The following is a 22,243-nucleotide window of genomic DNA, read 5'->3' as shown; positions in this document are numbered from 1 at the left end:
AAAATATGATAACAGCACATGGGTTTGGCTACCATTTTCAAAAATGTAACGTTTCATCTCTAAATCTCACAGTTGTCTCAGTTCCAAAAGGCACCAGTGTTAGAACTTAAGTCCTAAAACTAATGAATGGGTGCTAGGGGAGTGTCGCCATATAGTAGCTCACATGTATGAATAGAAATCTATGCAAACGAGTAAGTTGTAGAATTTAGTAGGAGTGTGTAAGTAGGCCTTTATAGCAAAAAGTTTGACTGTTATTTCCAGAATCTGAAATCTGTTATCAAAATCAAAAATCATTATGAGTTGAATGTTTCAGCTGTGAACACACCCAAATATTTTGATAAATGAAAATGTTGCTATTTTGATGTTCAGAACAATATGGTAGTGACAGTATTGACTTCTATGAATTTTAATGATTTGGTGCTTAGACATAATATTGTATAAACATTGTCATAATCTGTAGATACTGTAGAATACTTTATTTTCGCTGAAGGGATGATTCCGTGAAAATAAAATCCAGCGAATATACATTTTTTCTTATATTTCACATTAAACTCATCAGAAATCAGTGAAAATAAATTCCATACAAAACGCCCAAAAAGCCTTTTCAGCGAAAATAAAGTATTCCACAGTAATCTAAATGTTCACTGTGATTGTATGTCAGATTACACAGTGATCTCGCTCAAGGTACAATAATCATTTACTAAAATTAATCAGGATTATTATTATTATTATTATTATTATTGCAGTGTGTTGAAAGTAATAAAGATGCTGTCATCTGTAACTCCGATTTGCTGCTGAAGTGGATTACTTTGCGGTTCTTTGACACAAATACTACAGTTATCTTGAAGTGTCTGGAGTTTTTAACAGCACTATTTACAATGCTGGCTGGTGAAGAATATCACCTCACTGAGCAGGAAGCATCTTCTTTTATTCCATATTTAGTTACAAAGGTCAGTGGCAAGAATAACACTCCCTCCCACTTTGTTTGTTTGCCAGTACGTTTGTCAGTCTCATAATTTTTCAGATTTCTTGTGACAAGTTAATATTGCTTTCTCACAGGTTGGTGATTCGAAGGAAGCAGTACGCCGTGATGTGCGTGCAATCATGAAGTTGATTACTAAAATTTATCCTGCCAGTAAAATGTTTGTATATCTCATTGATGGGTGTAAATGTAAGAATGCCAGGCAACGACAGGGTGAGACATACTCCTTTAATATTCATAATCAGAATCAAGATTTCGGTTTTCTCATCATTGAGCTTAGTTTGTACATCACCTTGCTTGTATCGCCAATTGCTACAAAACTTTTCTCTTCAATTTGCAGAATGTATTGAGGAGCTTGGTTGTTTGATAGAGTTATTTGGAATGACTGTTTGTCAGCCTTCGCAGCCTAAGGCAATGAAAGAGATTGCTTCCCAGATTGGCGACAGGGATAACAGTGTGAGATCTGCTGCCCTCAACACGTTAGTACAAGCCTATGCGATTGTTGGTAATGACCTGTACAAGTTAGTTGGAAATGTAAGTACATTAAATATCATATACCTTTCATTATTATCTGTAACATCTCAGCAGGGTGAAACGACTACTCAGCAGTCACCAATGACTGTTACAGTGAGTGTTAAAGTAATATTATAATTGTTTCTCTGATAAGCACTGCATGGTGTTTACAATTGTGCAACAATATTGAGACAGATATATTCACTGACATAACCTGCAGCTAGCATACTAATTTTATATAGAACTTCAGTGCAAACTAAAACCCAATCGTAGAAATGCATATGGTTGGCATTATGGCAATAATGATGCACAAACACTCACATGTATGAGAATTGTAAATTACAAAGAATTGCTTTTATTACATATTGGCAGCTGAATGACAAAGACCTGAGTTATCTTGAAGAAAGGATCAAGAGGTCAGCTAAAAAACCACCCAGTAAAACTCCAGCATCACAAAAGGAAGAAAAACCTGACAAGAAAAAAGGTCCAATGCCGTAAGTACAAATTTCTGTAGACCTATGTAGATTACTTTGAAAGCAGATTAACCTTGCCACAAAATGTCACTCCTGAAAGTTGATTTGCTTTCGTTTCTGTAAAGATCTTGACTTGCTCATAAAATTTATTTGCAGTTTGTTGCCAATCACAGGAAATGAAATGATGAATATGCTTTTAATATTATAACACAATAATATACACTCACAAACTTTTGATTTTATACAATATTTATCCTGTAAAAAAACTTGACTATTTTAATTTTTTCTTTCATTTCTATTAAACACATGAAATATAAACAACATAAATACTACCATAATTAGTGTCAGGCAAGAATGAAAGACTCTAATGTGGTTCTAAAAAATACTCACTGATATTATTGTAATAATACGCATTGGTTTTAATTTTGTTGGTTATGAACAGTATATCAAATTAAAAACAAAAATGAATGCATTACTTTAGTAGCAAACAGTATGTGACTATTCTTAATGAATAATTGAAATGTTTCAAAAATTACACCTAACTTAGAATACTTACAACACACTTTAGTAACATGTGTGTCGTTCTACTGATCTGTAAACAAAATTTGCATAATTCCAATTAATTTCATACAGCCAGACTGATATCACTTCTATGGATGACTTTGGTACCGGTAGTCTCCTATTGAGTCTCGCAGTCATTAAGATAGAAGCCTACTCATGAATGCAAAAACCTGAATTCATTCATTTCCCAATAAATTGTACTTCCGGGCATTATAAGAATATTGAGTTAAAAAATGTTGGGGTCACCAGCTTAGATTTCAAGAAAATTATGGTTGTATTTTACTGGATAGTTGACATTTTGACAGTATTATTACCGGTATAACGCTTTTACTATAGGTTCCTGTGGCAGAGATATTATGCCATATCTCAAATTGTATTCTGGTGACAAAGGTTGAAAAAATTGTATGTTGTGAATGATGGGGTACTTGTTCTAAATTATTCAAAAAATTTGGGTTTTAAAAAATATCAAAAAATGCAATTTTTCTTTAATATTGTGCTCCATGGAATTGTTTTAAAAACAGCAATTTTTAAAGAATATTAGGACAAGTTTTGCAAAATAGTCACTGTAACACGCAATAGCTTTATGATTTTAAATAATAGACCAATAAGACAGTATCATGCGATTTTTTTTCTCAAAAATTATGAAGGGGTCTACCTTAATATCAATGTATTTTACATAGTTGTATACTTTGTGTAGCACTTAAAATTTCATTGTACACATTGTGTAGGACCTGTATCATAACCCATTTCATATTACAGAGTTCATATTTATGTTATATATAATAAATATTATATATGGTATGCATTCCTCTGTCTCCAAGGTTTGCGTAATTTCCCTATGTATTTTAATCATTTTCTATCCCTCACTTTACTTGTGTTACATACAATCCATGAACTCCACATACTTTGTGAAACGCACTATTTAGCATGCTCACAGTCGTCACTGTAGTCTGATGTGTTATAGTTATGGCATGCAATCAGTAAATCCTGACCACAATTAATTGCATCTTGTATGTTCGTATACTTTAAAACATGTCTGTTCAGCTAATTTATTTCAGCAAACTGTGTATTCTACAAGAGGTTTTTTTTACGACACTGTGGCATGCAGCCTGCTATTACAGCATGTTTTACAGTATATCTTCTTGCATGTTAACGTAATGCACACTAATATGATATCATGTAATTTTTCTCATTTCCACATATGACAACTTACCACATATATATATATATAATAATTAGGCCTGGATGGCGGGACCAGTTCAGGTTGGTTAACACTGCATCTTGTAGTGGTTAGACTACATGTATAGTAGTTTATAGTGCTTGTTTTGTGTGTGCGTGTGTGTGTGTCCTTTATTTCGCTATAAGTGTCTGCGTGTTATGCTCGGTTGCTGCACTTGCACAACATACAACAGTCTTTGGGAGAAATCTAGCATGTTTTAAATGGTGTTCAACTGAAGCCAAATATGTTTCAACAGGGAAATTGTTCATGGTTTGCAAGACAATTGTTCGTCGGTTTTGGTTTGAAAGCGATAATGTTTATTACATTTTGACATTTGGTAATTACACTACTCAAATTACAACTGTTAGTCAATATAAGTTTCATTATCAGACAGCTAAACCATTAACATACAAACCATAGACAGTTCCACTGATGCAATAGTGTTCAGTTCAAGTTGATTATGAGGCACCTCAATGTCAGACTCCCTATGCTAACCAATTCCAAAATTATTCACAACGCAAATAAGTGGATTAAGCCTAGAAAAAATCCAATAATATTAACAAAATTTATTTATAACCATTACCAAATTTTCTCTAGTTTATTTGCAATTATTTTGAACATAACCAAGAAAATTATTCATTTAATGTAAGCAAATGCATTACTCAGAGAGCAAATAAATTGTGCATTCATGCAAATTAAGACTTGTATATGGTGTGCTAATAAACTTACAAGTGGGCCTTGACTGTTATGGTTCAATATTGATAGGTAATCATGGCTTAACAGGTTCATATACAAACCATTGGTTGGCAGCAATGTAATTGTGTGTACAGTTCAATTATTGTTTTAACTTTGTTTTGCAAGTTCTAGAGACCCAAAGTATGACAAATCTCAATGACCATAGTGGGGATTTTACATGAACCAAACTGTTGTTATACAAGTATTCATTGTGATAAACATTATTAAAAATAATACAAAATTTTGAAACAAACATGATATTGTATATAAACATATTTGAACAAGTCTTGGTAAATTAAATAATTTTAAATATTATTTTGGGTCGCTTAAACTTTACAGCCTTTTTTTTTTTTATTGTAATTATTGTTGTGCTTTTATTTTTATTTTTATTCGTTTCAGCAGACCAGCATATTAATCGGCTGCTGTTTTATTTTTATTGAATGTCTGTGATGTAAAAAAATTTTATTTTTCAGTGTAATTTATAGATTTATTTATTTATAAAACCTTGCCTGTTTAGAAATCCATCAGCTGGACCAAATCCCCAACAAAGGCCTCGAACAGCACCAGTGCATCGAGAGTTTGCACTAGATTTGGACAAACTTGATGCAGACCAAGATGACACGCGGGAAATGCCACAGCTCGTGGACAATGAAGTAGATGATATCTTGAACCGTCCTGTTATTTTACCAGAACCAAAGTAAGTGACACAAATAACAGATAATTTCATTTTGTTTCTTGACTGGAAATGTTTGCCATGCACGTTGACACTTTCTACAATAATGTCTTTGAAGTACAAGAATTGAGATAGCACTGCAACCAAAATGAGACATTAATAAGGATAACACAAAGACTGTTATTGATAACTTGCATTTTGCATGTGTCTCTGTCTCACTGGACACACTACTCTGTTGTATCTTGATGGTTATGTAAAACCCAAGGTAGTGTGTTCAAGCCAATATGTGAATATTCAACCTTAAACCGACATGTGCAGGTTTGTATATGCCTTTCAATCTGTTAATTAATATTTTGTCTAGAATGAGAGCTGCCTCTCCATCCTTATCAAGACTGGCTACAAGTAGTAGTGCAGCATCAGCATTAGATTTAGTCATCTCACAAGTAGCAAGCAATGATATTAATATAAGTATACAGGCATTAGCTCAGGTAAGATACATGTAACTATATGTTTACTCAATATCACCATTACACTTAGTGTGTTCCTTCTAACCTGTCAGATTTATGCTTAGGTAACTAAGAGAAAAATTCATTCTAATTTCATGTATTTTGTACCTGTGTCAAATTTGCTCAGAGGGGAACATTGGACATCACTTTGTGAAACAACCCTCATTTTTTTCTGTTATAAATTTGAATGATTTTCAAATTAAACAGAATACAGAAGATACAATTTTTAACAAGTCAACAAAAATGATGTGAGAATTACAGACCATTATGTACCTTGCTATTAACAGTTATTCCACCTTTGTATCAACCAATCTCATCATTTAATTTAGTTACAAATTAATTACATAACTAATACTGCTTTCCTTATTTTTTTCATAGCTTGATGAAGTTCTCAAAGATGAAGAGAAGTCTGAGGCATTATGTAATCATGTTGATAATTTACTAGTTGTTAGTGTACTTCAACTTCGGCTAGCTTTTACCAAATATATGGGAGAGGATGACAGCTCAAAAGAAAATGTTACAAAGTTGTACAGATGTCTGGCTGCTTGTCTTATGTCTGTAAGTCTTTTACTAACACTTGTCATTGTCCAACATAACACTATGTCAATTTGTGGTTTCTTCAGCGAGTGGGAAAATACATCGTCAACATAACATTACTGAATATAAGAAACTACTTTTGAAATGTCCCTCAAACTTGTTGACAATACCGTACCTTACTGTTTGTAATCAAGGATAGTTTTTATTCAGTTATTTCAGAATAACGTGTTAGCAAAACGGATATCCAGGGATGTGTTAAAAGATCTCCTACATGGCTTGATAACAGTATTATTGGATGACAGACTAACAGAAATACCCGATGGACCTCAAGTTGTTCGCTCTGTTAATGTTCTTGTAGTAAAAATAGTTGAGAAATCTGATTCTAACAACGTCCTTTGGTGAGTTGCTTTTTATTTTAATTACTATTAGCCAAGAGATGTGTTATGTCTTAAGCTGCAGTGGCTCATGTCTGTGCTTTACTGGGCCCAGTGAGTTTTCTGCGTCCCACCCATATTTACATAAAACTTGTAATGTGAATAAACTGAATTCTTCTCAATGCATGCATGCATGTATGGAAGGTTTTTTTTTAAGTTTGTGAAAAATACATACGTGTTCATTGTACACTTGGTTGATATCTCTTGTTTCCTTTCTCTTATTTTTTTGTGCAGTGCTTTGATTAAACTTTTACAAGACTGTGTGGCTATTGAAAGCACAACGCCGAAATTTACAGAACTAGTTATGAAGGTAATGTCATGATTAGGTGGAAAATACTTAAAGCGTGGTAGTCGATGACTACCACGCTTTAATTGTATGAAACATATTAACTCCATGTATATGACATGTGGTATCTATATAGAGTAGAATATGTTGTCATGTATTTAACTTACTGCAATTGGAGTCTAGTTGTTATATAAAAAATACACATTATTAGCTTATTGCATGTATAAATGGCAGTTGTATTCAGTGTTTGTTATACTGAACAGAGACAAGTATACCACGAGATTTTTGACTAGTTTCATGACATACCGGTACACAGGATCGATAGCGAGTATTTATATGGGGTGAACTGATCAAAATTGAGTGGTATACTCGCCATTTCATTTTAAAGATAATTGAAATACATAAATACCTTAAAAGCACCAAACACAATGTTCAAATGTGATACATCATCTGAAACGTTCTATTTGCAACCATGGAGCCGAGGATAGATCTCCAAGCATTGGTTAAAATTCACACTTGTATTTAGTTTTGCAAAATTCATTCGTGTGTCTTGTTAGTGATAAAATTGGTACATGTAAAATCGTCTCAATTGACATTATTTTAAAAAAGTATCCACACTGATTGCATTTTGAAGATTTAGAAAACTTTGAAGTTCAAGAGCCTGTACTGCAGATGGCAACCATGTTTTTGGCATTGTTTTGCATAATTTTTTAAAAAAAATTCTTGTGCTTTTCTTTTGAATCAAAAATACCTGAGGATCGCCTATATCTAAACACAGGTCTGTATCAAAACACAGAAAAACCACAGCTTGCATAATGAAAAGCATGTTCAGAACGATGTGTTAGGCAACTAAAATACCGTTATAATATAACTACAGTTTTGCAATTGATTGAAAGAACATTCCTAGCCTTGTCTTGTTAGGTTTCACAGATCAAATTTTTATTTCCAGTGTTTATGGAAAATGGTACGAATGCTTCCAAATGTTGTGACTGAGCTAAACCTTGATAGGGTGCTGTTAAATCTACACTTGTTTTTAAAAGCTTTCCCAGTGCAAATGTGGAAAGAACGAGAAATTGACACTCCGCTCCGAACTATTAAAACTATTATTCACTCGTTAGGCAAGCTACTAGGAAATAAGGTAAGAAACTTAATTCATTAATTAAATGTTGGTATATAATTGTGCCATAGTTCTGAATAGCTGACCATGCATGCTGTGTGAAGGCTTACCAATGACTACCGCTTAATATACAGTTTTCAAGAAATCATTTCTAATTTGTGCAATCAAAATAAAATGGCTTGTTTATAAGGGTACTACTGGGACAGTATAGAATATTTGTTTTCTTTTCTCTAGTCTCTCACAGGTAAATTGTTTTTTTTTGTGTCTAGATTATGAGTCATTTCAGTTTAATAGAAGATCCAAGTGAATCTGAATTACAAGCTTATCTTCAAAAGGTGCTACGAACTGGTCCAAGTAGACGATCATCAGGTACAAAGCCTGGCAATAGTCCTGCAAGGCAAATCAACGGCAATGGCAGTGGTAACGGCAGTGGTAATGGCAGTGTACCAAATACCACTGGACAGGCAGTGAGTACACAACTTGTGCATTGCTTTGTAACAAGTTAAATTACATTTGCTGCAAACTTGTAATACTACCGGGGGTAGTTACTTTTAACTTTTTTTTTTTTTTTTCCTGTAGGTCACACCTTCTTATCCAAAAAAACCTTCCTCAAACCTGTTGGCAGAGATTTTTAATCGGGTTTCGTCAAAGGAAAACACAAAGGAGGTGACATTTAATTTTAATTCTTCACTTTTTATGTTTTCAGTTGATCCACATTCAGTAACTGTGTAATTCCTAATGAATATGAACATGGAAGCTGGTATGTGAAAAATTAATGTAATTTGTTTTCCTTGGTCATTTTTAGGGCCTCAATGAACTTTATGAATTTAGGAAGAGATATCCTGAAACTGATATTGAGCCGTATTTGAAAAAGACAACACAATTCTTTCGAGGTTATGTTGACAAAAGCCTAAAGGAACTGGAAGAGTTAAAGGGAGATAAAGTAGCGCCATTATCAACTATGCGTACACAAGGTCAGTTGTGATAAAAATGTGTTTATCTTTACCTATATGCCTGTGTTACTAGTCTACAAGTCAATGTCTTTCCGACATTTTAAAATGATTACAAGAGTACCTTTTTCAACAGCTATTACAGAAGTAATGAACCTGTATAGGGTGATGATTATATCTTGATTCTGAGTGAGTGTAAGAGCCCATTATGGGAGGATATGAGCATGTAACTGTGAACATGTATTAGACATACATGGAATGCTAGAAAAAAATGTAAAAATTACTGTTATTCCGAGATTAAACATTACAAGCCAGTGTGTCAAACCCTGTCTAAACGGCTGGCTGGCACCAAGTAATTTGCTCTTGAACATGATGGCCTTGTCTGGGCTCTCTCTGGAATTTGCTAGGTAATAGTAAATTTACTAATCAAGAAAAAAAAGTATTAGTAAACTTTGTCTGGAAACTGCGGAGCATTTTCCCGCGACCGAGCACAACGGGGAAGAGAGAAGGAGAGGGAGGTGTCCCATCTGTCGTCCGCCGAAAACAAGAACAGCATGCTGAAAATGGTGCTTGCTAGTGCAACCTGAGCTCTAATTTTGTGTGTAATTTCATGACATCAAATTAGGCAGTCTGCTCCACAAAATGTACCATTTATGATGGTACAACAAAACATCACAACAAAATATAAAATGTAGACACCAGAACCTTTATTTGAATAACTCAGTATTAATTAAACATATTCATGATAAGCTCACATTGTTAACAGTGGGGAAAATAGTCATCATTCGAAAGTTCACTGCCTAGAACACAAGTCTGTGAATAAATTTTCACGGGAAATTTCTCAGAAAAAAACTCTATGGCAATCAACATTATTATGAAGTAATCTCCCGTGCTCATCATACAAACCCGCATGTTGACGTTTATGACGACACAAAATGACTATTATTTTCATCGAAATTTCTGAATTAAAGTGAAAAAGTAACTAAAGTAACTTTCGGTCTTGTAACTCGATCTCAATGCTAAGAATGCCCGGTAAGAATGTTACACAAATTATAGTATTTTTCGATCGATTCGCTAACATTGTCTCACCTTCCATTAGCTGTGGAATAATAGCCCTATGTTGCCGACCGCATTATTTACGTGACAGACACTGGCCGGCCCATGTTCGACATACAACAACAAAAATAAAAACAAGACGTTCGAATGAAATTGGTAGGGCAAAATTAGATTGTATGTCGCACCAAAGCGCTACGGAACCGCAGCTAACCTTCCATTATTTCTGAAATCGTGCTGCAGTACGATCAACTTTCCGTTTCTTGGTGCTGTCAGGGTTAGGACACCCATATGTTTCTGGTTCTGAACACGATTTAGCGGTTTCTCCATCTCGTCGTGAAAAATACTCGTCGAGCAGTTGTCTGCTCCTTTTTGACGTAGTCTCCATTTTCAATAAATAAACAAATCACGTGTTTGATAAGGGCGACATGAAACCGTTCCATACTGAGAGTAATGTCGCGGGGTATCTTGAAACACACGTCGACTAAACTACGCATGTGCGATGACACCAAAATAACTTTAGAGTGGAAAAATACATTCAGTGGCAGTTCCGTGTTGATCGCGATCACTATGTAACAATTGTTGCAATCTTAGAAGTAACGGGACATTGTTTAACTTTAAAATGGCAATCACTCAAACCGTAACACGCGTGATGATCACAGTCGAGTCTTGACAATTAAATGAGGGCGATTTGCGAGGGTATTTTGTACAAAATGTGTTCGTAAATCTTACTCATAGATATTTATTTTGTTCGTAAATCTTGTACAAATTTCGTAATTTACGACATTTGCGAGCGAGAGCGAGAGCACAGCTTGTATGTTGGTACCCGTAGTTACTTGACATTACCTATCAGTTAAGGTTTAATTATTTGTTAATCAGTACCAGTAAATAGTTCATAGCTCAGTTGTATTATTAATTTTTAACTTGGCAGAGATTTGTCTCTTTGTTTATTATTTAGAGGTTGGTTCTACCTTACAAAGTACAATTTATCAGGAATTGTTTCTACCTGTTCATAGCAGAGTCTGTATTGTGCCTGTGTTTTAGAGTTAACATTGACATTTGTCCTGAAAAGTTCTCAGTTTTGAGACTTTTTATACTAATAAATCAGCCTCTTTTGTTCTATGTAGGTTTACGCTAGTTACATTTGTACATACATGGTTATGTCTTTTCTCTTCAGTGAGACCCAAATGATTTGACAATCTCAACTATCTCAGCTTCAACTATATTCAAAATTTTGTAACATGCATTAGACACACATTGGTTCTCAAGTGAGTGAGTGTACTGATACTTTGCCAGTTCATAACTAAGTTTGAAGCAAACTTTAAAATATATCTTAATGTTGTTCTATTTCATGATTTCCATGGCAACAGAGGTTGCAACTGAGAGTGCTGAAGGTAACTAAAAATACTTGTTGGTTACTGCATCTTGTCTTGCCTTGTTTGTTGCCATGGTAACTGGAACAAAAAAACACAAGAAACATTTCACCTTTGTGTATACACCTTTTCCCATTTACAATGTTGTTGTTTGCAAAACAATTTTGGGTTCTTAACATGTTTGCTGAGTGCATGGTACCTGTGGTTAGACGAAGAAAAAAAAAAGGTTTTGCTTCCAGTCATTGTTGCTTAGAAACCTGTGATTGACCCTTTTTTTTGCAATTTTACATTTTATGTACCAGTGATTGGCCGTATATATTGTACAATGGAAATGTTTGTTTTCTGTTTCAGGGGATGTTTTGTAGAGACAACATATTATAACATTGAAACATATATTATGTGGTATTGAATAATCTTAATACAAAAATAATCTTAAATAAATAATAAACCAGCATTGGTTCCTGGGACAAGAAGCAAAACCATTTTTTTGGCCTTTTATTATTTTTAATGAAGGGCTTCTACATGAATAGTACCTCTCCCTACCTTAACTAGCTGTTTATGGTTATTTTAATATATATATGTATATATGTTGGCATGCTCTGCACTAAAATCATCTTCACATTGTCTGAATGGATCAAATTTCTGTCCATATGGTAATGCTTGCTTACAATTGTTATAATTTAATTTAAAAAAAAAAGAAGAGAATAACGAGAAATAAGATGTTGTATAAAAAAAATACTATACACTGCACATCATATAAATGCTACATGTAATTATAACAAAAATGAGGTGCAGCATAAATACAATAACTGGACTGTGTATTCAAGGATGAATGCCATTGGTATATCAGTATTTGTAAGGACCTACCATTTTGAAATGACGAACTGATTACTGAGCTTTATATATATATATATATATAAACTTGCTGTGTAGTTTAATTTTTTTAAATCAATACAGTCAAACCCGTGTTAGTAAACCGCCTCTATATATAGACATGTATGTTATGTCAAATGTACGAGTTTGTGACCTCCATATAAAGACCGCTTAAATGAACTCCCTTGGTTTATCGCTATATACAAGTTTGACTGTATAGCCTGCACTGCCTTTAATTGAAAACAAATCAATCAAATTAATATTTAAAAATATTGATAATCTGTGCTTAACTATAATTATTTTTCTTAGATTTTTAATTCATAGTGTTTTTTTCATTGTTAAAATGTTGGTTTAATTTCAAATAATTTTCATAGGTGGAATTCATACATCATCTAGTATGCCATCTATCACGTCGTTACCCACCAGTGGCGGTGGTGACGATGCGGAGCCAGATCCTGAAGTTTACAGAGATAGGTTAAAAATACTTCGTGCTAGATTTGGATTGGACAACGATGCTGACAGTAAGCCTGGTTCTTCAACAGGAGGAACCCTTCCTCGGCCAGAAACTGCACCAAGTAATTTGGAGAATAAAGGATCTGCAGTAAGTATTATTAAAAATGATTATTTTGTTGTTTTTCATATTGGTGCCACAAGTCATTGACACTCTATCTAATTGTGTGTCTTTACATCCAGTATGCTTCTCAGATTGTGCATGTGTAATACAACGAATTTGTGATACTTGTATCACAAAATCATGTATTTATTTACTCGCCATTTATTCATCCGTTTTTCTGTTTGCCAAACTTCACTTCATTTTTCTTGTCTCACTAACTTTACTCAACTATTTCTTTAATACTTGCTTACCACTTTAAACAAAAAAGGCACGACCACGGTATTCGTATCAAAAGGTAAATGTATTATCCAATTTAATTTGTTCATGTTTCTATCTTGCCACGGTCTAGAATCATACAAGGCTTGATATGCAACACTGCTTGTATGAATTTGCTAATAGCTTTGTATTGTGATATTTATGTGCTCAGTGTTATAATTATGAATTTGTTTTGAACGGGAAGTTTATACAGGTATGTCAGTCCTCAGTATTTAAAACAAAAACATTACATTCTGTTCTCTTCTTGATCTTGATGGTGTACAATTTTCTTGGTGCAGTTTTAGATCATTGCATTTACATTTAATACATTTTGTTCCATCCTTAAAAGTGATAATCTAAGTAAATGCTATACTTTGCAATATGCAAATATCTACAAGTGTTTTAAACTTGTACTTTAGTATGCATGTTGAAGTATTGTACATTTGTACTATAGTTTCTGAAATATGTAAGAAAGAAACAGAAGTTTACTTTGCTGTCCATTTGTGCTTTCACCTGTATCATTTTCAAATACATACATTGGTAAAGCCTGTATTCAGTGATTGTCATTTCCTTTCCACTTGTGAAAGAGCTTAGTATAAAAGCAAATTATAAAGCTGACGTGAATGAGTATGGCTAATGCTTCAATAACTATGTTGTCTTGATAAACCGATGTAAATGTAATACCGGTACTATGTGGAATGTTCAACAATACATTGCTCCTTTATTATTGTGATTATAAGTACTAATATAAGTGATTTTTTTTAACACTATTTATTTTCCCAAGCCTCCCCATCAGTACTCGTTTCAAAAGGTATGAAAGAAGATATTGCCTGTAAATAAAAATAAATAGATCTATTATTTTACTTCCTGGCTGTCTTTAGATACTTATGGTGTTTAATTGGTATCTTCACTTTATTAGTTGAAAATGCTAACATAAATATTTTATGGTTCGTAAGTCCTTCTTATGGGACATATATCAAGTTGTTTAATACTGGTGTTAATATTTTGGTGATGGTATGATCTTTAATGCTCTCTGCACAGACTCCAAAATGAGGTATACTGAGGAGATATCTATGGATGGAAATTAGATGAGAAAATGGCACTCTTTGATCACTGAAGAAATTTTCAATGCTAGGATCATCACTTTATGATGCTTTATTAGTCCCCGTTCAAAACAGGGACTTATTCGGTCTCTGTGTGTCTGTCTGTCCGGAGTGATACTGTAAAACATGTCTTTTCGTGAGCATGTCTTTTTAGCGAATTTAGCGAGAGATCTGATTCACTAATTCAAGATGTTACTAATGACTTTATTATAAATTCAAAATGGCCGCCAAACAACATCTTTTTCTCCACACACACTTTGTAAACAAAAACAAAAAAAACGTACTGACAGGATAGATACACTTTATTGAAAAGTAAATTAACCCAAAAAAATAAACTTATTCATTGTGGTCATTATTTTAATGAAAATTAATAAATGGAGTGATACTTATATATTATTATGGAAATTAGTAGTACTTAGTAATTTTTGAGTCCCAATATAAAAGGTCAATGTTCTGTATGTAACGCAGCAGCGATACCCGCTTTTTCAAATCCCTGTTGAATAAGTATTTGTCATTGTGAACAGAATCAAATTACACTTGACAGTTTTTATTTGTTTTTATGGAGGTGATAACTGCGCATTTGTTTCAGCGCGCGACAGACAAGTATTATGAAAACAGGAAATCAACAATGATGAAAAAGATTCGCTAAAATAACATTTCGCTATTACATCATTTTACCACAACTCACTAAAATTGCATGTCGCTTTTTCAACATGTTTTACAGTATTTCAGAACTCTATGGACTAAATCTGTTCATTCTTTGCATGTGCCTTGTACTTTATCTGGGGCATATATTCACATGCAGTGGTATACTGATTCAATCCGAGATGGCTGACTGGCAGCCATTTTGTTTTTTAAAAAATGTGGTGGTACCTTATGTGTGCTTTGTCAGTTTTTCATATATACATTGTAAATTTTAAATTACATGTCCATGACAATTTGTTTTACAATCGAATCAAAGATGGTCAACTGGCACCTGTCTTGCTTTTTAATCATACCACGGTACTATACAATGTATCTCCCAGGCTTATGGACAAACTTCATTCATATTTGGCACATGCATATCACATTTTGGAATACATGTTCATGTCAGTTTGTTTCATAGTCAGATCAAAGATGGCTGACTGGCATTCATCTTGTTTTTTGGAAAAATGTGGTATCTTGGACTGGATTTGTCAGTTTTCATTTAAATTTGATACAAACATTATACATCTTGAAATATATGTGCATGATGATTAGTTTCATCTTCAAAATATATCGTTGACATGTTTTTTTTTCTCTTCAAATTATACATGTTGAGATACATGTCCACGACTATTTCATTTTCTTTAAATAATGTGTTAACCATTTTTAATAAAATTGCATCTAAATTACATACAGCGAAAAGCTAACGAATCTATAAAGATCTATCATATCATGTACCATTTGTACATGTATCTTAGCATTTACCATCAACACTTGATGGAAATGTGCTACATGGTAACACTTGTTTGGCTTCTCTGTGTCTATCTGGTGGAAATCTGCATTAATATTTTAGGGCAGTGTTTGTCGCAAAGTGCGTGTTTAAGTTTTTAACCAAACCCTATATTTTAGAAACATTGTGTACATCACTATATCAAATAGGATGCACAGCAACCACTGTCCTTTCATGACTATTAAAAATAAAGACGACATGACATGAGGTGGTGGTTTAATGGTATGCCGATAATACTATACAATTCAATTCTCAAAATGTTATTAAAATTAATGTCTGAAAAAAGTGACAGGACTGTAAAAGTACCGGTAGGAGGTTGCTGCAAGGATCCTGACAGATTAGATTACATGTACATGATGCAATATACATCAGACTTTGTCCTGTTTGTCTTTTGTGCAACAAACTCACAGCGAGAGTGAAATGGGCTTCACAATGTGTTGTAATATAGGTTTATTATTACAATGTATTACCAGGATTTAGTATTGAGAATTCTTTTTTTTTTTTTTCCTTGAAAAGATTTCGCTTGGAACAAGCTCCACATCAATCCCAGGATCCTCTAGTACATCACAAGTCACTGATAACAATGTAGCAGATTTGAAAAGGAGGCTTGAGAGAATAAGGTCACAGAACAAGCATTCCGACTGAGCACTGCCAGGTGGACAATGTCCTCAATAAGCTTGACAGAAGACTTTTATTGGTAGAGATTTAACTGCTGGGTGCGCTTGTGAGTTTTTACAAGTCTACCAGATATACAGTTGAGATTGTATATTAGATGTGAAGCAAACCTGTGCATGCATAAAGCAACTACAGTTATGCAGGTTTTACTCATTTCCCAACGATTGTAGGTAGTAATGGAAATTGTGTGAAAGACATTTTTTTCTATCCTTCACCTGTATTTTGCTGCTTATCTCATTCTATTATGTTTTCATCACGATGGACAGCTGTCGTTAAGCTGTATGTACAATCTCTGTTTTTGGAAGCAGTGTAAAGCACTAGCACAGTACTTATCAATAAGTTGCATGTCCTAAAAACATGGATACCTCACTTCTGTTAATTAGGTATTTAATTATACTCGTTCTCATCTTGTTTACATTTATAAGTTTTCAATTTACATATTTGTCTTTGCATTCTGCTGTTTTGTGCTTCCAATTGCAATCAATTTGTACATTTGTATGTTAATTTAAGAACCATTTTACTGATTCCCAAGTGACAACGGTTCTTGTTCAGTGCCACTCTAGGCTGAAATTGACAATCAATGACTTTCTTTCCTGTCCTCTTGTGTGATATCTGGTGGCGGCGGGTTTGTACATAGAAAAAAACTGAATGAGTGTGTGCGTGCATGAGTGTCTTTGCGTGTGTGAGGCTTGTGAATAAAAGGGATTCTGCTTTTCCTTTTCGGCTTTAATTTTGGTATTCTACAAGCATACAATATCAGGGTCAATGCTTGTGCCCTACTGCAGACTAATTATAAATAGTGATGGTATATTTATGTTGAAAGGCAATCAGGTGGGTCATTCAAGGCAATAGCATCTGAATTGCAAGTCCCGATAATCCACTACTGATGACTGCATTTGTTGAAGACATGATTTTCTTATGTGTAAATTTTTGAAAACCAAAATTACGTTGGACCGAGAATGAGTACAGTGGAAATGTATTTATTCTTGCGGTGGTGACTGTATCATGCTTACATTGCATTCTGTGAATGTTTACAATTTCATACTGACCATCTCTTGCATAGCTGTATGCTACATGAATGTTACCTGTATTCATATATGTAGTTTTTAGCATAGACCTTTCTTGAGCTGGGCAAATGTCTTTAAATTGTGAAGTGTATGCAACTAACAACTCATTCATGTGATGTAATATGTTTATTGGAGCTGACTATTAAAATGTTTTATCTGTATCATATCCATAGTACTGTATTTTTTGGATAATGTCCGAAGGCAGTGCAATTGTTCAGATTTTCAAGGGCACCCTCTCCTCCTTGAAAGATGAAACTCAGTTTAAGTGCAGCTCATATTAAAGGATGCTGCAGTTCACTATCTACATAAACATGCATACATTATTTGGCTACATGTGCTATTGGCATTCAGGTGTTCCAGGCTTTATTTTCATAGTTTGCATTATAACAGTTGGGTATTACATAATAATTAAATGAATATGTTCATAATGTTTGTATTGGTGAATTCAAAATAATCATTTAACTGCCAAAATCATTTCTCAGATTAAAATGGAACAAATAGACTTTGGATTTGTCTATTCCATTGAAAGCTAAATCTCGAGTGCACAGAAAATAAATTTCAATGCAAAATTTTGTCTACTTGGTTCTTCCAAAGTTTTACTACATGTACATCTACATGACTCCAATCAGGAGTTCTGGAATGTGTGATTGTCACCGACACAAATATGATAGCCTTAACTGTATTATACACAAGTACTACCACGATAGCAAGTTTTAGATGAGTGATTATTAACTATCAAGCAATCATGGAAAGTGTAATTTTAATGGAATACTATATGATTCGATTGAGGAATTACTGAATACAATAGATCTTAAACTATTTTTCCCGGGAAGTGTAAATTAGAATATATGAATGTTAAATTTGCAAACAATTTTGAATGTTCACATTTCTAGAATATCCTCGGTATGAAATGTATTGTTTTGTTTTGGACACAGGGTCAAAATATATTGCTTGGTGTGGATCGAATACTACTGCACCTAACACAACAGGAATACAATGTACATGGTTATCAGAAAATCCTGACTATTGTGGCAAGTGGTTAACTGAAGTTGTTTCTGCATTGGCCCAATGTGTGACTTTGTCATCACTTGCTTTAAAACAAATCTACACATTGGCAACAAATATACACTTATCAGAATGCACTGTTACCATACTTAATGTTTAGAATGTGTATACATGTTCCACTTCCTGTCACGAGTTGTGTTCGAATACTAAGATCACTAGAGATGCTATTCTTGCAAACTGAATGAATTACAATTTAGTTGTTTAGTTTAGTTTCAATATGTAACCATAAGTTACAACGTGCAGTATTTTATGGAGTACGTATTTTCATCCTACAATATTAATAAATTCGAAATTACGAGGATACTGCATAGTATGCACTCTGCGAGTTGGTCGATACTCTCGCTGTACTGTCTTCATGCATACTTTTCGGTATCCTCGTAATAACATATTACTGAATGAAATATAATAATTTTTTCAAACTTGTACTGTAGTTGTAATTAAAGAATTCATTAAATTTACTGAGTAAGGATTCAGGCTTTCCAAATTCTATGTATAATCTAAAACAAAACAAAATAATGCAATAAATTACATATAACATTTATCATAATCCATTTACAAATACTCGTCAACATTAATTTGTACAAATTTCTTATGAATAATTTAAAGTTGCAAATAATGACATGACTGCAAGAAAATAATTTAGTTATCCATATTAAATTTACTAAAAAACTCATTTTTGATTGTATTTTCCAGTAATTAGTTATGAATTGTCCTAATCCTAAACTAAAATTAATGCCACACTATATTATTTTATCAAGGCAAATCTGTAATATGTTTTTATCACGTTTCTAATTCAGTTGTCAAAAATGAAAAAATAAACAATCCTTGGTTTTTGATGCAAATTCAAGCCAATCTGTCTAGTTCAGTGTACTTTGTCGACTCTGATTTTTCGATCAAAATCACGTCATCAGTCGTATTTAAACAGGTTAAAATCAGTGAGCGACGGTACTTCAGCTACCAAAATGGCGACCATCCGATAATTGACATAGTGAGTATTGGATAAATTGTGATGTTTATAATGAAAAAAAATCCTGACAGAACTAACCTGCGACATTGAAATCTGCAGTGATTGGGCCATAGTATTGAAGTAATAGGTGGAGAAATATCTTTTATGATTCAGAAATCGCGCGTTTGAATTCATCAGCTGTTGCACGACCTACTTTTACTATGCCACGCCAGGCGCTATTTACAGCGTACCATAGGACAGAAAAACTTTCTTTCAGTAAAGGAATAAAACTAAACAGATATTTATGGAGTGAACACTAATTACGTATTTTGTAGTTCTTTATCGAACCCGCATTTGTCACCAAGGTTTGACACTCGAAATCCTGTATTACAACACATTGTGAAGCCCTTTTCACCCTCGCTGTGAGTTTGTTGCACAAAAGACAAACAGGACAAAGTCTGATGTATATTGCATCATGTAATCTAATCTGTCAGGATCCTTGCAGCACCTCCCTAATTTTACAGTCCTGTTACAGCGCCTGTACGTTGATAAACATTATTAATACTGATGTTTTTATTACCGCTGATAACACAACAGCGCCACCATAGTTGAAATGCATGACTTCGTTCGTTTTTATATAAAAACCACTTGTGGCAGCGCCACCAACGGTGTGGTTTCATCTTCGCTTGTTTTTAAGCACTCGTTCAGCAAACGTTATAGCGCCACCAGTGTTTATAAATGCATGTAATCTAGTCTGTCAGGATCAATTGGATCCATGCAGCACCTCCCTAATTTTACAGTCCTGTTACAGCGCCACAGACGTTGATAAACATTAATACTGATGTTTTTATTACCGCTGATAAACCCAACAGCGCCACCATAGTTGAAATGCATGACTACGTTCGTTTTTACCAAGAACACTCGTGGCAGCGCCACCAACGATGTGATTTCATCTTCGCTTGTTTTTAAGCACCCGCTCAGCAAACGTTATAGCGCCATCAGTGTTTATAAATACGTGCTTTCGTCTTTAATTGTTTAACTTTAATAGCGCCACCAACGTTTGTTAAAGAATATACTTTCATTTTCATACGCATCAAATGTGTTATGCACCATCAACGTTTCGTACATAAAAAAGGTAAACTTATGATTTTTGAGACTCGTGCACTTCAAGATGATCTTACTTTATCGTTCTCACAAGCAGTTTTGTATTTGATGAAACTTTCGTTTCATGCAGCAGACGATACTCACAATGATTGAGCTGACATCATAGACGACTTTCCTGGAAGTAGCGAGACTGGAGTAAAAAATACTCCTGCTTTGTCATGGCAGAAATTACAAACATGTCCGTTTGCTAACAGTCGATAGAAGGAATTTTTATTTTTGTGACGTCGATTGGTGCACCCAGAAGCACAATATCTCGCGCGAAAGTTTACGTCACACCCTTGGCTGGTCCCCGCCTCTACGCGCAAGCTCAAAGCAGTGTGGTACTATGTAGTACTTTTTTTAATGTTACATGTATAATCACCGCATGGACGTACGTCCAGTCGAGCGTCTGCTTCAGGATAACCTGATCTCATGTCAAAACACATGCGCATTTAGAAACTTCCGGAATCGCATTTTTATGCTCATTGCAAAATGGCGGGTTGTCAGTATCTGCTGTCAATCACGCCCAGTCGGGTCGCGTGATCTGACGCACAGTTCAGCGAACGTTACACCCCAAAACGGCATGCGCGCGCATGCGAAACACCGTATCTTCGACTTCCGGGTAAGTAGTCTATTGTGCTGTCAGAATGCAGTTGAATACATTGCTTATTATAAATTTCAATTCATTTTTATTATTGAAAGTCTTCAAATTAAGCTGCAGATTTTTGTCACAGTTGTTTGAATGCATAACAGGTTTTGCTGAATATTTACTATGTGGCGGGAACACGTGGGCGCGTAGCTCTTCATTGAATGATTCAATGACTAAATGATCCCATAGCTTTGTTTGGGAGCGTTCGTTCTCTGACAGCGGTACAAGTCAAAGTCACGCAAACGCTTCAAACAAACCAACGCCAATAGCAGGGTTAAGGCACAGTCGCTCGGCACGTTTCTTTGATAATAAAAATGACCTAAAGTAGGGACTTTAGGTCCTTTTTATTATCCAAGAAACGTGCCGAGCGCCTGTGGGTTAAGGGGCTCGTAGCTGTGGTTCATACTATGTCCCATGTCTGGCCGTATTGTAGTTTGCTTCCCGGCAAAACAATAAAAAAAATACGTCAAAGTACAAAATATAAGTAGAATAAAACGTTGTGTCGAAATATGTTGCCTTATGATTTTAATGTTTTTAGCGTGATCGCGAAACCCTTGTGACAACTTTTTATAATCCAAAAGGTTAGATAAAGCTAGATTAGAAGGCAATGCCCGAGACGAAGTACATGTACTCGTAAATACTTTCTTATGCGTGGAACTATGCCCTTGTTTCACTTGTGTGGTCAAATTAACCTGATTATAAAGGGCCAAAATGATTACAGATGTTCTGTGTTTTACACTGACATGCATTTAAAATTTAGGAAAACCAAGCATAGTTTTATCAATTCCCTATCTCAAATATATGTTGATAAATTATTCCTGAAACTAGAAAATTATTGTCATATTAATTTTGTTAACCTGCGTATAACAGCCACTTGTGTAGTCGTTATACACTGGTTTTGACTGTACTTTGTATTTGCCAGCCTTGCAAGAAACATTCACACCATGTACTTTGTATTCTCCTGCTTG

General features: G+C 34.3%; 1 protein-coding gene across 7 annotated transcripts in view; it reads left to right on the top strand.

Moving 5' to 3' along the window:
- The window catches only part of LOC100377718 (cytoskeleton-associated protein 5-like), a 45,137-nt gene extending 27,501 nt beyond the window's left edge, over positions 1–17,636 (top strand). For 2 of the 7 annotated variants that reach the window (XM_085500453.1, XM_085500433.1), the window contains 19 exons: positions 747–950; positions 1,060–1,195; positions 1,323–1,516; positions 1,868–1,989; positions 3,769–3,792; positions 5,001–5,180; positions 5,518–5,644; positions 6,041–6,220; positions 6,410–6,597; positions 6,868–6,943; positions 7,869–8,057; positions 8,306–8,503; positions 8,616–8,702; positions 8,842–9,010; positions 11,410–11,433; positions 12,660–12,886; positions 13,167–13,193; positions 13,938–13,964; positions 16,247–17,636. In XM_085500453.1, coding sequence (XP_085356579.1) covers positions 747–950; positions 1,060–1,195; positions 1,323–1,516; positions 1,868–1,989; positions 3,769–3,792; positions 5,001–5,180; positions 5,518–5,644; positions 6,041–6,220; positions 6,410–6,597; positions 6,868–6,943; positions 7,869–8,057; positions 8,306–8,503; positions 8,616–8,702; positions 8,842–9,010; positions 11,410–11,433; positions 12,660–12,886; positions 13,167–13,193; positions 13,938–13,964; positions 16,247–16,375 — 2,508 coding nt within the window. In that variant the 3' untranslated portion in view covers positions 16,376–17,636. The remainder of the gene's footprint in view (positions 1–746; positions 951–1,059; positions 1,196–1,322; positions 1,517–1,867; positions 1,990–3,768; positions 3,793–5,000; positions 5,181–5,517; positions 5,645–6,040; positions 6,221–6,409; positions 6,598–6,867; positions 6,944–7,868; positions 8,058–8,305; positions 8,504–8,615; positions 8,703–8,841; positions 9,011–11,409; positions 11,434–12,659; positions 12,887–13,166; positions 13,194–13,937; positions 13,965–16,246) is intronic. The other 5 variants (XM_085500440.1, XM_085500436.1, XM_085500443.1 and 2 more) reach the window with 5 other exon arrangements.
- Positions 17,637–22,243: the final 4,607 nt, after the last annotated feature.

The sequence above is a fragment of the Saccoglossus kowalevskii genome, chromosome 1, assembly GCF_978046115.1.
Source record: "Saccoglossus kowalevskii chromosome 1, keSacKowa6.1, whole genome shotgun sequence".
NCBI classification, from domain to species: Eukaryota; Metazoa; Hemichordata; class Enteropneusta; family Harrimaniidae; genus Saccoglossus; species Saccoglossus kowalevskii.
This window is presented reverse-complemented; position numbering and strand designations above follow the sequence as displayed.